Source organism: Penicillium cosmopolitanum, assembly GCF_028827165.1.
Source record: "Penicillium cosmopolitanum strain IBT 29677 chromosome Unknown utg000008l:1.0-4398992.0:1.0-4402845.0, whole genome shotgun sequence".
In the NCBI taxonomy this organism is placed as follows: Eukaryota; Fungi; Ascomycota; class Eurotiomycetes; order Eurotiales; family Aspergillaceae; genus Penicillium; species Penicillium cosmopolitanum.
The window spans coordinates 3,003,285-3,017,462 of NW_026622678.1; the positions used below are offsets into that span (position 1 = coordinate 3,003,285).

At 49.5% G+C, this 14,178-nt stretch overlaps 6 protein-coding genes across 6 annotated transcripts; 2 read left to right on the forward strand and 4 right to left on the reverse strand.

Annotated features, from left to right (window-relative positions):
• Nucleotides 1–1,492: 1,492 nt before the first annotated feature.
• N7509_007717 (WD40 repeat domain-containing protein) lies at nt 1,493–2,023 on the reverse strand (the record flags this gene model as incomplete). The annotated part of the gene is made up of 1 exon (XM_056632354.1): nt 1,493–2,023. One exon carries the CDS (start codon nt 2,021–2,023, stop codon nt 1,493–1,495), a length of 531 nt encoding a protein of 176 aa, XP_056487905.1.
• A 1,297-nt stretch (nt 2,024–3,320) lies between these two features.
• On the forward strand, nt 3,321–4,196 carry N7509_007718 (fungal specific transcription factor domain-containing protein; the record flags this gene model as incomplete). Its single annotated transcript, XM_056632355.1, has 1 exon — nt 3,321–4,196. One exon carries the CDS (start codon nt 3,321–3,323, stop codon nt 4,194–4,196), a length of 876 nt encoding a protein of 291 aa, XP_056487906.1.
• Nucleotides 4,197–4,810: 614 nt separating this feature from the next.
• N7509_007719 (uncharacterized protein) lies at nt 4,811–6,886 on the reverse strand (the record flags this gene model as incomplete). The annotated part of the gene is made up of 3 exons (XM_056632356.1): nt 4,811–5,719; nt 5,808–6,707; nt 6,773–6,886. The coding sequence occupies 3 exons, from the start codon at nt 6,884–6,886 to the stop codon at nt 4,811–4,813; spliced, it is 1,923 nt and encodes a 640-aa protein (XP_056487907.1).
• A 576-nt stretch (nt 6,887–7,462) lies between these two features.
• On the reverse strand, nt 7,463–10,213 carry N7509_007720 (alpha-L-rhamnosidase; the record flags this gene model as incomplete). The annotated part of the gene is made up of 1 exon (XM_056632357.1): nt 7,463–10,213. One exon carries the CDS (start codon nt 10,211–10,213, stop codon nt 7,463–7,465), a length of 2,751 nt encoding a protein of 916 aa, XP_056487908.1.
• A 572-nt stretch (nt 10,214–10,785) lies between these two features.
• On the forward strand, nt 10,786–12,769 carry N7509_007721 (uncharacterized protein; the record flags this gene model as incomplete). Its single annotated transcript, XM_056632358.1, has 7 exons — nt 10,786–10,882; nt 10,957–11,200; nt 11,280–11,796; nt 11,859–12,135; nt 12,210–12,294; nt 12,368–12,437; nt 12,542–12,769. 7 exons carry the CDS (start codon nt 10,786–10,788, stop codon nt 12,767–12,769), a joined length of 1,518 nt encoding a protein of 505 aa, XP_056487909.1.
• Nucleotides 12,770–13,319: 550 nt separating this feature from the next.
• On the reverse strand, nt 13,320–14,135 carry N7509_007722 (phytanoyl-CoA dioxygenase family protein; the record flags this gene model as incomplete). The annotated part of the gene is made up of 1 exon (XM_056632359.1): nt 13,320–14,135. The coding sequence occupies one exon, from the start codon at nt 14,133–14,135 to the stop codon at nt 13,320–13,322; it is 816 nt and encodes a 271-aa protein (XP_056487910.1).
• Between the last annotated feature and the right edge of the window lie 43 nt (nt 14,136–14,178).

Below are 14,178 nucleotides of genomic sequence, written 5' to 3' on the forward strand. Positions count from 1 at the left end.
ATTCAAATGCTGTGATCTCTAGTCTCTCCTGGCCATCCTCCTTGGAAGGCCACTCCATCTTTACCGTGCGAATGATATGGCGTAGATGCTGGTCAAGTTCCTTACTGAAGATCGCATAAAAGCGGCGATTAACCTGAGAAAATGCACATAGATCGGTACAACGGTAGTAACCGTCGAATTATGATAATATCATCTGCAGGATCTTTTCGTCTTCATTTCCAAATTAGAACTATTCGAACATGGAAATTGATAGCACCTTACTTTTAACATGAAGTGGAGCTTGAAAGATGGCGAGCTAAAACGTTAGGTGACGATTAATCCTTAATTCCTAAAAGGAAAGCGTTATAAAGACAACAGATATCTGTAAGGTCCCTAATTCTCTTCCGATTCCAGATAAATAGTCTAATACTCGAAGACCCATAAACTGGTTTAGGGAGAACCCGATTCTTAGACTCAACTTTGTGTTCTGGGTAATAGTGTATGGCGTCGCCGATAGTGCCTTTAAGGGACTTAGGATGGTGGAGGAAGTTCTGGCAGTAAGACATCCCTCGGCTCATTTCCTGGCCCTGCAAAAAGTTCTATTCTCTGTTCCCTCCTGAACAATCATTAATGTGACAAGATCGCCAAACTAGTTAAACTCCCGTCTCTTATTTTGAATCGGGCATCCCCCCCCCTCAGCACGACTAAATGACCACACGAAGAAGTCTAGCTACAAGAGCCAGCGAAAAAAAAAACAATCAGAGAGCTACAAGGTAACCTTCGTCTCCCTCAGCCGCCGCACCGACCGCTCCCCAGCTGAGCTACGGCATAATATCATTGGACCACAATTACCCCCAATGAAACGCTCGGTCTCTAAGATTTTAACCCCCCATGCCCTATGTGATGAAACGCCCGACAGGTAACTGCACATTCGAGCAACACCACACCTGATCCACAGATTGTTTGCTGTATGAAGAGAGTGGAAACAACCGATGTTTTGACCTTTTCTATCACGGCTCTTTTAAAACAAAGGAAATGATTTGTTCAGCTGTTAAATTACAGGATGTCATGTACTGCTGGGAACTCTGCTGTCAACTACTTTGACGCCAAGATCTCCCACCAAGACATGAGAGATGAGTAGGGAAAGCAATATTGCATGATTTAACATTTCAAGTTGTCTTTATTAGGCTTTACGTATTATGATAATGTCGTGAGCTGCGAAAAGGTTGATCTGAGCGGAATTCTTGGCAGCGGAGAGGTACAAAAATCAACAAATATAAAGATAGCAATGATGTTGTATAAAAATTACAACCGTCGCTCAACATGCCAGCCGCCCCACAAGCCCCAGCTGCGAATGTGACGGATTGTTACCTTCCTAGGCCTAGACCGAAGATTAGGTGATTAACATGACCGTCCATTAGAAAACAATGTGCGTGGCAAGACTAGGTCTGAGTAAGATTGCTTAGTTTACTTATTATCTTGGCTGTTGACCATAGGCGTTCAGTTGTAATCCTCAGCTGCGAATCAAGATTAGGACGCGTCCGGACTTGCAGCCAAGCACCAAGGCTAACCCAGACTGTCCTACAGCTGAATACTTTGGGCGGTACATGGGAGGCAGCCATAGCCAGTTCTGTGCATGTCGTGTGACCCAGGACCGATCGGAACTGATACCGTAGCCTTGATCCTCAGGGGTTTGCGACTGTTGAGTGGCCGGGAGTGATTGGGATTCTGAAGAGAGAAACTCTGTCGAAGTGGTAAGGGCAGGTGTCGCCGAGTCGCGAAGGGCGATAATTCCAAAATCAGTGTGAAGAGAAGATCCAGTGGTGTCGAAAGAAAGATTCCTCGCAACAGAGGCAAAACCGAGGGTCTGCAGGTAGGCGCCGGTCTGCGCATTCCAGATCTTGATCGTCTTGTCCTCCGACCCGGACGCGACGCGGCTGCTGTCGTGAGAGAACACCACTGATCCGACCTCCCCATCATGGCCCTCCAGCGTCAAGTTAGATTTGAAAGTCTGCCTTGATTTGGGTCCGGATATGGACGACATATGACGCAAACTCCCGGTCTGTTCGACCTCTCTTCTATTTAACCACAAAGACTATAAAAGAAACTGATAAGACAATGCTAGTCCTTGTCATTACACTCGTCAAGAGCGTCAACAAATATCAATATCTTTCGGCGGGCGGCGCAGTCAACCACAAGCTTTTAGAAATAAGCTTCCAGTTCAACCTGATGCCATTCAAGATATGGCTTTTCCCTTCCTTGTAACTTACAACATTGACGGCAAATATCCATGAATACTGATTTCGAACTCTCATCCTTCTCAAGTATCTGAAGTAAAAGTGACCGGAAGAAGCCTGACGTATTACTCTAGTAGAAGGTCTAATATAGTAGTAAGGCTGAGTGGGAGTGTTGGAGCACCTGTATTTTGATGTTATTGTTCTGTCATCCCGATACGCACTACTTATGCATTAGGCTTAGACCTGCATCTATATTACTGGATTGTGACCCACACAAATCCACAGTAACACAAAAGCCTTACACATGCTATAAGATTCGGGTTTAAAGATTGTCTCACTAGCTATTACCCCGCCCTCGCGGTTTAGGATCCCACTTGGAGGCGAGTACGCAAGTTCCACTCTTTTTAATCTTCACCCTGCATTCTCCCCACAAGAGGCCATGAGATCCTGTCAGCAATGTCGAGCTGCCAAGCGCAAGTGTATCCGTGGCAAGGGCAGTGATTCTATCCCATCCTGTAATCGCTGTCTGCACCATCATCTTGCATGTTCACATTCTCAGGCCAAGCGACTAGTGCGGACACCGCTTGAAGCCAGTCATCCTGTCACCCGGTCATCGACAGAATCCCAGACTCGGACAACAAGACTAGATAATTTCCTCTCCGACGATGGGTCCGTTGCGGTGCTAGTTCATGAATATTTGTCCAAGATCCACGGCCGACCCCATAGCATTTTTCACGCAGCGACTTTGTGGAGGGACATTCGCGACCGGCGAGCCAGCAAGGCTTTAATCCTGGCCATCTGCGCAATGGGGGCTCACGTCTCCAATCAACCAGATTTACGATCACTCGAGCCACTGCTCACTGCGGAGTCCAAAAGGCTACTTCAGATCGATCTTGAGCGCGTGTGCCTGGAAAATATTCAAACCTGTATCCTGGTCGCAAATCTATGCGTGGCACATGCAAGCCCATCGTCAGAGTTTCTATTCTTTCGTGAGTTGCCGATTCATTTCATACATGAGTGTGTGTGTGTGCGTGTGTGTCTCGGCAAACCCTGGATATGTGAATACTCATCTCGAACGAGACGCTAGGAACAGCAATTGCAATGATGCAATTAATGGAACCACATACGACACAAGGCGACGACAACGCAGTCTCTTACGAGCTTCGGATCCGAATCTGGTGGGCGCTTTTCGCAGCGGACAATTGGTGCTCTTCGAGCCTGGGCTTTCCCAGCCAGATGAAGGACTGGCCTCGACCGGCTCGGTCACCCATGGATGAGGAACTGTTTGCCGACATGGATCCAAGTGAGCCATTAATCGACCCGAACGAGCCTTGTAAGAGCCCCGGTCTATGGGCACACATGGCCACGCTCATCGAAGTGTTCAGCCCTATCCAGGAACTCAACTGGCGCGCCGCCAATGGCGAGGGGCTGCATCCAGATCGAATCGAGCAGGACGTAGATCATCTTGCACGGCTGTTGGACGACTGGCAAGACAGACTACCCCACGATGTACAATTGACGGAGTCGAACCTCATAGAACACAGCAAGCGGGGCACTGGGGGCATCTTCATGGGCCTCCATCTTGGCTTTCACCACTACGCCACCTTACTTTTCTATCAGTTTGTCGATACACGATCCGTGATGAGTATGCGCTCCCAGCAGTTTGCAGCTCGATGTAAACATCATGCTCTCAGCTATAGCACGTGGCTTGCCCGTGGGAGACGACAATCGGGATGCGAAGCCGTGTATCTAACCGTTGGCCACATGGCGATCGTTTCCTCTTCGGTTCTTCTTTATACTCTGCTTTTTGGAGAAGAAAACGAACTTCCGCGATCACGTCTCTGCCTTGAAGCGAATTTTGAGGCGCTTCTCGAGTTGGAAGAGTACTGGCCCATTGTCAGACCCATGGTAAATCTACTTCCCTCTCCTCGAGAAATCGGAACGGTCTTCTTGTGCTCGTCCTCGTTCTCTTCTTGCTGACAATCTGCCCAAGATCAATCGATTGATGGATTTCCAGAACAACTGCTTGCTCCTCTCTCATCACCACAATACTCATCGTCTCGATCGTTGGATGGTGCGATTTCTCCTCGAGTATGCGTTGCCACTTGAGAACAAGGCCATCGATCCACACACGACCTGCGAAATGAAGATTATCTCCACACAAGCACATATTTTCTCTGAAAAAGGTCGATTGCCCGCATTTGTGGCTAGCTAGGGCGTTTTAAGAATGAAATTATACCTAAATCGGAATGTTCTCATGGCGCAGATTCGAAGCTAATAAAAAGGGTCTTAATCGCTTGAATGGATTTCAACTAATGATAGATATTCAATTCTGTCTGGCAAGTTTTTATTCCACCCAGAAGAGGACGGATACAGACTGGTCGTGCATAAAATAAGCTATCCGAGTAAGTGAACGGCAGTCATCTTGGATTTTCGATCTGCAGCCATGTGGATTTTCAATCTGCAGCCAAGTGTGGCCAACAAGGCAAGCCCTGCCCTCTTTTCTCCAAACCGTGACTGCAAGAGAAGTGGTTTACTTCGATTACTCCGAAAGATGGTCGTGTCTCAATCTACGATCGTTCACGCAGGCTGCTTTAGACGATCAGGATAGCAATCTCATAAGGATTGCTAAAGCTGACGGAGAAGCTGCCAGCAGACCCTGACAAGGTTGTGGTGGTGATAGTACTGCTTTCGCCTCCCAGTGACGGCAAATTGTTGACACTCTTGGAACTTGGGGCAGTCAAGGTGATCAGAGTTGCAGAGGTTTTCGACGAACCTTTGATGTTGACCTGCAAAGCGTTGGACGAACCGGTCTTTCCATCATAATTAATGAGCTTGAGGATAGTGGAAGAACTGTTTGCTGTTGCGGACCAGTAAACGGGGCCAAATCCTCCATTCGTGGCGGTAACGGGGAGAGTCCTTGTACCCATATGCTCCGCGAAAAGCTTCTGGACGTAGTAGCTGATGGTGTAGAGGACCTCGTTTGCAGTGTGTTTTATCACGGCCACTGTATTGGGCGCTTCATTGTAGTTCTTGATCAAGGCACCATAGGCAGAGCCGACGATGACGTCCGAGTTCCTTTCGCAGCCTAAGAGGAAGATGGCTTCCGCACAGGACATGCCCAGAGTCTGGGCACCCACCTGCCCATTGTTGTTCGAGCCAGTATTGGTTGCTGCGTACTCATTGACGAAGACGGGGTATTTGCGGCTAGCTTGGTCAAATGTGTCGAAAAGAGAAACAAAGTAGTTCTCGTTGCCATAGATATGAAGGTCTAGCGAGCTGCCCTTGGATGTGACTGGGTTTGGGTTGATGGTCGAGACAAGATTGATGGATGGATATACTGCGTGGATGGCATTATAGAAGGTCATAAATCTGTATGCATAGTAGGAATCTGTTCCTCCGTTAAGATAATCTTCATTGCCAATCTCAATCCATTTGATGGGAAAAGGGGAGGGAAATCCCAGAGCAGCTCGTTGAGCCCCGTATGTGGTTGATTTATCTCCCTTGTACCATTAGCACTTGTCTCGCATTCATGAAATTGGACAAACATGCATCGAAAAATGAACTGAGTATAATTAGGGGTCAGCTTACTAGTAGAAACTCCAACTCATTCATGACGGAAACCTTATATGGCTGTAAGTTGGCTTCTGATATGACCTCGCCGTCCAGATAGAGTCCAGCCCAGATGCCTAGAATCACCTCAAGACCCAGATCTTGTGCCATCTGCATCATCTCTAGAAGGCCAAATCCATCGGTATTAATATCGCCCCAGCTACCTGGGCGGCCCGGACGATCTGTAAGAGAACCGATGGTTCTATTCCATTTCCATTCATAAGGAGAATTGTTGCCCTCCATGTTATTCCCACCAGGTAGTCGGATATATTTCGCGTTCATGTTGAATAACGAGTCAGCCAAGTCCTCGCGCACACCGTTGAACCGGTTATTGAACGTCTGCTTAAACAAGCTCAGAAGATTGAAATATACGCTTTGCCCAGCGAGCTTCGACCCATCAAACGTGAAATAAAACGTATTGTTGCCATTGGAACCAGACTGGCTCGGCTGGAATGTCGCGGAGTGGCTCTGTACCCATCCCGCAGACGACGTTTGATCGATACTCATACTAGTCAATCCGAGGTTCTGCCCGGTCGTGTTGCTCTGGAAGTAGCAGTTGACAGTGCCTGAATAATTGCCCCGCATGTAGAGACTAGCGACGTAACGCTTGGTGGCATCCACGTCGAAGCCCCAGAAGCCTTCATTATAGAATCCTACAGTCCCCTTGGTTCCCGCTGGGACGTCCATTCGCATCTGGTAGGGCAGACTGGACGAAATGATGGGAGAAGATGTGTCAATGGCAATTGTAGCACCTCCAAACGGATGCCAATAATCCGTGTTACGAGCTAAACTGGCAGCTCCACCGGACGACGACCCTTGGAAAGCTCGGTTCCGGAGCATCTCCCCGTAGAGGCCGCCATCGCCGGAGTGATAAATATCCTGCTACTAGTCAGTATCCTTTCCACCTTTGTGCAAAGGAATCTAAAGAAGAATCCTCGGCTTACCTCGTATAAAACCCCGTACAGGAGGGAACTTGACTGATTGCCTCCAGACGAGGCGACGTCGAGTATCAACGCCACCGCGCTGGCAGCGAAGAATAAAAGGGAAGAAAGGATCATTACGTTAAGACTTTAGGCTAGCACTTTTTGGGTAAATATGATTGCTTTTGGCCTGGCCTAGTAAGCTCAAGACACAGGTCGAGGGGTCGGACCTTTATACACATGCGACACCGAGCGCGTTCCCCGCAGTTTCCATGTTGCCATGGGACCTAAAGTCTCCTGGGGCTGGGATAGTCATGGAGCGTTGATCGGAAATAGAAAATAGGCTCACTGTCTCTATAATGATGGAAATATTCGGTGAAAGATCCACCGAAGAGGCAGACATCAAATCTCATCCCTTACACTCGATTGGGCCTACTAACCGGGATATTGGTGAGTTGGAGTTGAAGAAAAAAGTCAAATCAACTAGCTAATGGCTGGGACTAGTCTTAAAACTGCAAATTGCCGAGTGGATTGGTTTTTGCAAGAATAGTGACATCCTTTGGCAAGAATATGCCGTATTGCCTCGGCACGATGCCAGACTAGCCGGATGAGTTTGAGGCCGGACAAAGTCACTCCCCAATGAATTGATTCATCATATTGCATAATAACGGAATTAGTGTGATAGGATTCGTGACCCATACACAAGATACAAGTCTAAGTGACATTCTGCCCGGGGTTTGTTATGAATGGAGCAGTCGCCCGGGGTGGCCATGGCCAAGGACAGAAAGGAATCCGCCATTGATGCTTTCCAGATCCCACTTTTTCCTCCAGGTTGCTCGATCCGTCTTGAGCGGCCCGGAATTTTACCAGTGCTTGGCAGTTTGGTGGGACAATTAGATCCAAACAGAACGTCGTCGCTCCATCTCGATCTGCTCTGTGAACCAATTTCCACTGGCAGTTCCAGTGGCCAAAGACACTTTCGTACGAAACTGTAGCATGTGTTAAAGAGCCTCCCGGCTGTGGACTCACCAACACAGTCTTCCAACCAGGCTGGAGCGGCCGCATGCCGCCCACGGTCTCATGGAGCCAATTGACTACGGAACCTAAGGCATAATGATTGAATGAGGTCATTTCGCCGGGATTGATAACTCCGTTTGGAAGCATACTGTCCCAGCGTTCCCAGACGGTGGTGGCCCCCATAGTGATAGGGTATAACCACGATGGGCAGCGCTCTTCGAGGAGCATTCGGTATGCCAGAGAGAGATTATCAGTCTCAGTGAGAGCCCGTAAAATTGCCGGCGTACCAGCGAACCCGGTTGCCACGCGGAACTTTGCCATGCGTACACGCGTGGCGAGCTGAAACTTAGCCACGTCCAGTTGGTGCTGGGTCGATAAAAGCCCGAAGACTATAGCTAGGGAATAAGCTGTCTGGGAATCCCCGACTATGAGGCCGGATGACGTTATATATTTGCTTTGGAAAAGGGCACGGAGACGCTGAGCTTCGCAGTTATAATTTATACTTTCTGTGTCCCTCTCGAGGACTGCGGCAATCTCAGCCATGAGAAATGTGACATGCACGAGGTATGCGTCTGCCACCAGCGTGCCGTTTGTTCGGCAATCACCAGGCTCGTCGGGCGGCGCCTGGGGGTCGAGCCAGTCGCCAAGTTGCCATATCTCGGGATCCCACAGTCCGTCCTTGCCTCGACGGACTCCCTGGTTCAGCCACGACGTCATGCTTGGATATTGTCGCCGTAAAATATCGCGATCACCGGATGAAAGATATAGGGTCCAGGGAATAATTACCACTACATCACCCCACAGAGCCTGGGGAATGGATGGCCACACGTGGTCCAGGACATTGGGGACCACCAGAGGGGGAATGCCATGGTGATCTGATTGTTCGCAGGCGACATCTTCCATCCACTCCGAAATCATGCCAATGCAGTCATACAGAAATGTCGCGGATGGACCGAACACTTGGATGTCTCCTGTCCATCCTAGGCGTTCGTCCCGTTGGGGGCAATCCGTGGGGATGGACAAAAAGTTCCCACGCATACTCCAGCAGGCATTATGATGCAATTGATTGATGGCCAGGTTTGAACACTCAAACCTCCCCGTCCGCTTGAAGTCAGTGTGAATGACAAGTGCCTGAATGTTGCTTTGCCAGGACTGTACCGTTAGAGGGTCCCATCCATCGACGTGCACGAATCGAAAGCCATGGAATGTGAATTTCGGCGACCAATCAATCAACGGCTGTCCGGATGAGATGACCGTGTCGACACATTGTGCACCGCGAAGGGGTCGAGTTCCCAGTTCTCTATCATCGCCCATGACCTCGGCGTGGGTGAATGTCACTTTTGCGTTTGCTGGCAGCGTCATCGAATGTATGAGAAGCTTTCCAACCAGATTCTGACCAAAGTCGAGAATCGTCCGGCCAGATGGAGTGGTGAATATCTTCCGAGGCGCCAACGTCTCCGTGATTCGTGCTGGAGGGGCGTTTGGGGCGTATAATCGCGCATCAGGAAAGTCCAGAACAGATACTTTGCCCCAGTCGGCGTCAACATAATGAGGTCCATGTTGGTGCCAACCTCTGACTTCCGCTCGCGCATCATAAATTTCACCGTTGTAGATTTCGCTACTCACGATGGGACTCGGGTGGCACTTCCAGCTGATGTCCGATGCAACTTGGAATCGTCCACCAGAGAGCTCTTCTACCTCCAACTGAGCCATAGTGGCTATTTGATCTCCATATATGTACCTCTTGCCACCACCAAAGCCCAGCCGGCCCGCAAACCACCCCTCGGCAACCTCGACGCCTAACACGTTATCGCCATTTGTAATGATCAAGGGGTCGACGTCAAAGACTTGATATGCAAGACGATGGCGGTAGCTTGTCCACCCGGGCGCCATTTCATGGTCTCCGATCCTGGAGCCATTGAGATACGCCCGGTAGACCCCGAAAGCCGTGATGTACAGCCTAGCCCGACGCAAAGAGCCAAACGTGGCAGGCAGGGCAAATTCCTTTCGAAAGCACAAGGGCCTTAGTGGCTCATCTTTGTGGCTCATTCGAAAGAGTGGGCTAGAGATAGGCACTGCAGTCCAATCCTGAGAACTAAGAAGGCTGCATTCAACCGTTGCCCAGGAGGACCAGGCAGACCAATCCGAGTGTGCGCGCCTGGTTTTTATATCCACCCAGCTCCCACATACTCGAACTTTCACCTGAGCTTGTTCTCGCGACTTCAACGGCGTACTCGGCCATGGGACTAGACTTGACTCGCCGCTTTGGACAACGAAGTTTGCAAGTGGCCTAGTTTCACCGTACACGGAAATCTCATACTGGGATTGTGTCCAGTCACGGGTGGATTCATTGACAGCGGATAAGGTCCATGAGATGCGAGGCAAAGAGCATTGTAGGCCCAGTCCCGAAGAATGCTGCTCAAAGCGCAATGCAATGATATCGGCCATTTCTGATGGCACGTGGCCCAGGTGCAGTTTGGATTCTTTCTAGAGGGAAAGGAAAAAGAGAGCCAGAGTTGCAGAGGGCCATCTCCTCGAGTCTCTTGTCTCATCCCCATCTCGCTTTCTATTATCCCGAGAAATGAGTCGAGTGTCCCGTATACTTGATTATACTGTGTCATGCTGAACTCCAGACCACAAGTGACTGCGGAATCTTTTCCCTGTGATTGGCTCGTTTTCCGCTGGCGTTCAGAAGCCACCGGGATGTCTCCAATTGGGGAATCTGTGGATCGCGCACGACCCGCTTCTTAGTCTTTGACGATCGTCGACAAGAGTAAACCCAGATTCCCCGCGTCGCGTGCTGATGGACCTTGCCCCGATCAATGCAAATCGCATCCCGCAAGTTATTAAACATCGTGCTCCTGCAAAGTTGGTCGCTCTCGCGCCAAGAACGAGCCGAGCTCCCCGCGTGGAGATCTGCATAGCTAAAAAGCCGGGGATGTCCCTCGAACATTGTGGGCAGACACCGGTCTCCATTCTTTACCTATACTCAAAATCAATTGAACTCACTAGCAAAGAATATGGCCTTTCCTCCTAAGGTATACCAGTTTCTGGTGGGCACATTTGCTGCGCTTGGATCATTTCTTTATGGATATGATCTAACCATTGTGGCTGAGGGTAAGCGAGCCAACGCGAAATCTGTCCCCTCATCTGTTCGCAGGAACTGACGAAGCTCTGGCCCTCTCGAGTAGTGGTATCTAGCAATTCTTTCCTGAACTACTTCAGCCCGACAACCACTGGGATTGGCCTGGTCGCGTCGCTGCTCACGGCCGGTGCTTTTGTCGGCGCCGGGTTAGCGTACCCGTGCTCGGATTACTTTGGCCGCCGAGCAACTATCTTGGCTGGAGGTGTGATCTTCTGCCTCGGGGGTGGGCTGCAGACCGGTGCGCGGAACTATGGTTACATCATAGGAGGCCGTTTTATCGCGGGTGTTTCGTGAGTTCCCTTTGCCGGACTCATTCCCCGACTTGTGACCTGGACCTGGCTTTGGTAACTAATAACTAACAACCCATAGTATCGGTGTCCTCACCATGATCATTCCAATTTATCAAGCAGAATTGGTACACCCTAATATTCGAGGCCTGGTGACCGGACTGCAACAATTCATGCTCGGCATTGGTGGTGTCTGCGGAAGTTGGATCAGCTATGGCACCTATGTCAGTTTTTCGGACAACCGCCAATGGCGCATACCTTTGGGTATTCAGATTGTGCCAGCTGCTCTTCTGTCCGGTCTGATCTTTCTTTTCCCAGAATCGCCTCGTTGGCTCATTAGCCAGGGTCACCAGGAAAGGGGTCTGCGGACCCTAGCACGGCTACATGCCAATGGTAACACATCGGATCCTTGGGTTCTTGCGGAGTTTGAACAGATTAAATCGCAGGTTGCGGCTGAGAAAGAACACAGCCAGGTCACATTCTATCAGTGGATAATCGAGAAATCAAATTTCCGTCGTCTCCTGTTGGCTTGCGCTATGCAAGCGGCCACGCAAATGACGGGAGTCTCCGCCATTCAATATTACTCGGTCACCATCTTTGTAAGTTTCTCGACCACCGGAACCCCTTTTTCTTCAAACGGCTGACCTTGACTCCGAATTAGAAACAAATTGGTATTGATGGAACGGACACCCTGCGCTACCAAGCCATCAACTCAATCATTGGCCTTATTGGTGAATTCCTCCTCATGATGCTTGTTGATAGAATTGGCCGTCGTAAAATCGTAGTGGGTGGTAATCTTGCTATGTGTCTCACATACGTGATCAGCACCGTTCTCCTCGCTCAATTTCCCCCAGAGGTGAACAATACGGGCGCACATTGGGGTTTCATTATCATGACATGGGTTTATAATTTCTGTTTTGCCAGTATGGGATCACTGTGTATGTCTACCTTACCTTTTCAATCCCGTCACTCTTTGACTCAGTCGCAGAACTCGCTACTGACGCTTAATTAGCCTGGATAATCCCTGCCGAGATTTTCGATACACCAACCCGAGCCAAGGGTGTAGCCTTGGGCTGCATGGTATCATTCGCCTTTAAGTATGTCTTTCAATCCTATCTGAATCTCGCTTTATGGCAAGAATGATATCTTATCTTCATTTCTTTCTCGTAGCACAATGATCGGTCAAGTGACACCCTTGGGAATGGTGAAGTCCGGTTGGAGATTCTACATCCTTTTCGTGGTCAGTATCCATCAAATCGCTATCATTGCCTCTCTTTTGCCTTTAAGGATATATACATACATACTCTAGGAAATCTTGACCGGCAGTTGACACCCTATATCTAGGTCTGCAATTTCACCAATGCCGTCTTCTTTTGGGCCACCCTCCCAGAGACGAAACAGGTGCCCCTAGAGGAAATGAAGAAACTCTTCACGGACAGTTCCTGGTTCATCGGCAACTCCACTAAAAGCGAGTACCGAGCCACTGAAACCAGTATACTGGCGCAGCGGATCGAAAACGAAGGGATGGAAGACAAGATCGGAATGACTGAGCACATGGAGTTAACCGCTTGAAGGGAGCCGAGAGCGGGATCAAGGGGTTGAGGTGATGCTCAAAAGTTCCGAGTTATTCCAAACTCGCACTGACTTTGGTTTAATTCCCCTCAATTTCCGTATGCCTTGGCTATAAACCCATCAGATTCTGCAGTTTATGAGCCTTTTTAGCCAGACTAAAGCTGTTTGTACGCTCGCCAACTATACTTTGAATCGCTAGTTCTTGATGGGAAAGTGGCAGACATTCATGGCAAAGTGGTTTTTCTATCTATTTTCACAAAATCAATGCCTGCTTACAGAGCCATCGTTTGGCAGAATTCACTGGCAGACTCATTTGGAGGCCAACGGATAAAAAGATATCCCTCTAATGCGGCCACTAGAGCGGTAGGTATGAGCATATTTCCAGTGCTTCTATGTCATAATTCCCGGCCTAGGTTTCAGACCTTAGTACAAATTATCCTCTGTCTTGTATGAATATACCAGGCCTGTACACGCTTTCTGAAGTAGAATTGAAATTGAAACTCAACGAGTAAAGCAAATTCTCCTTCCAATGGAAAATACAAATAGTGCCTCAATGTGGACCAGAGAGTACAAAGCCTTCGCCGCAGACACCGCCCTCAGTAGACTCGGACACGAAAATCTCCTTCCCAGTACGGCTGATTAACGGCAGGTAAAATTTCGCTATCTTGGTACTGGACTGCGGCACATAATGGAAGATCAACGACCGACGAAACCGGTCGGCGGTTCGATTCGGCCCTGATCCATGCACCATGCTGCCATGGAACAATAGAGCATCACCAGGCGCCATCAAAGTCTGCTCGGCGATCATTCCATTGGGCAGGTGAATTGCCTGACGGCTGAACGAAGTTTCCGAATCGGCGTCACCCGGGCAGACTAGCTCATATTTATGGGACCCTAGCACCACCTGCAGCCCACCGTTATCCTCGTCGACTGGATCTATTGCGATCCAAACTGCTATACATGTTTCGGGGTGTGACTGCAGAAATAGATTGTCCTGGTGCAGTGCCTGACCGCGAGCATTTGGTGGTTTGAAGTAGAACATAGATTGCGCACCATTGACGGGGCCAATCGTTGCCTCGACCTTGTCGAGAATGCGACGGTCCAGCATATACTTGAGAGCCAACCGCCCGACCTCCAACTCAGGGTGACGATGCGGGTGGATGAAGCGGGGATAGCGGGCTAGGATGTCGTCGTCCGGGACATGATCGTCGTGGGCGAGGCTGGTTCTGTTCCCTTCGACCTGTGCCATGAATGCATCGCGGATCGCGTCGACCTCGGCAGGTTCTAGAACTCCAGCGATGTTGACCACGCCATTCTCTTCATAGGAACGCTTGAGGTTGGTTCCGGGTGCAGTAGGTGTGATCATTTTGTCTGAATTTGAGATGATAGGTGGCTGTGTTCCATGGATG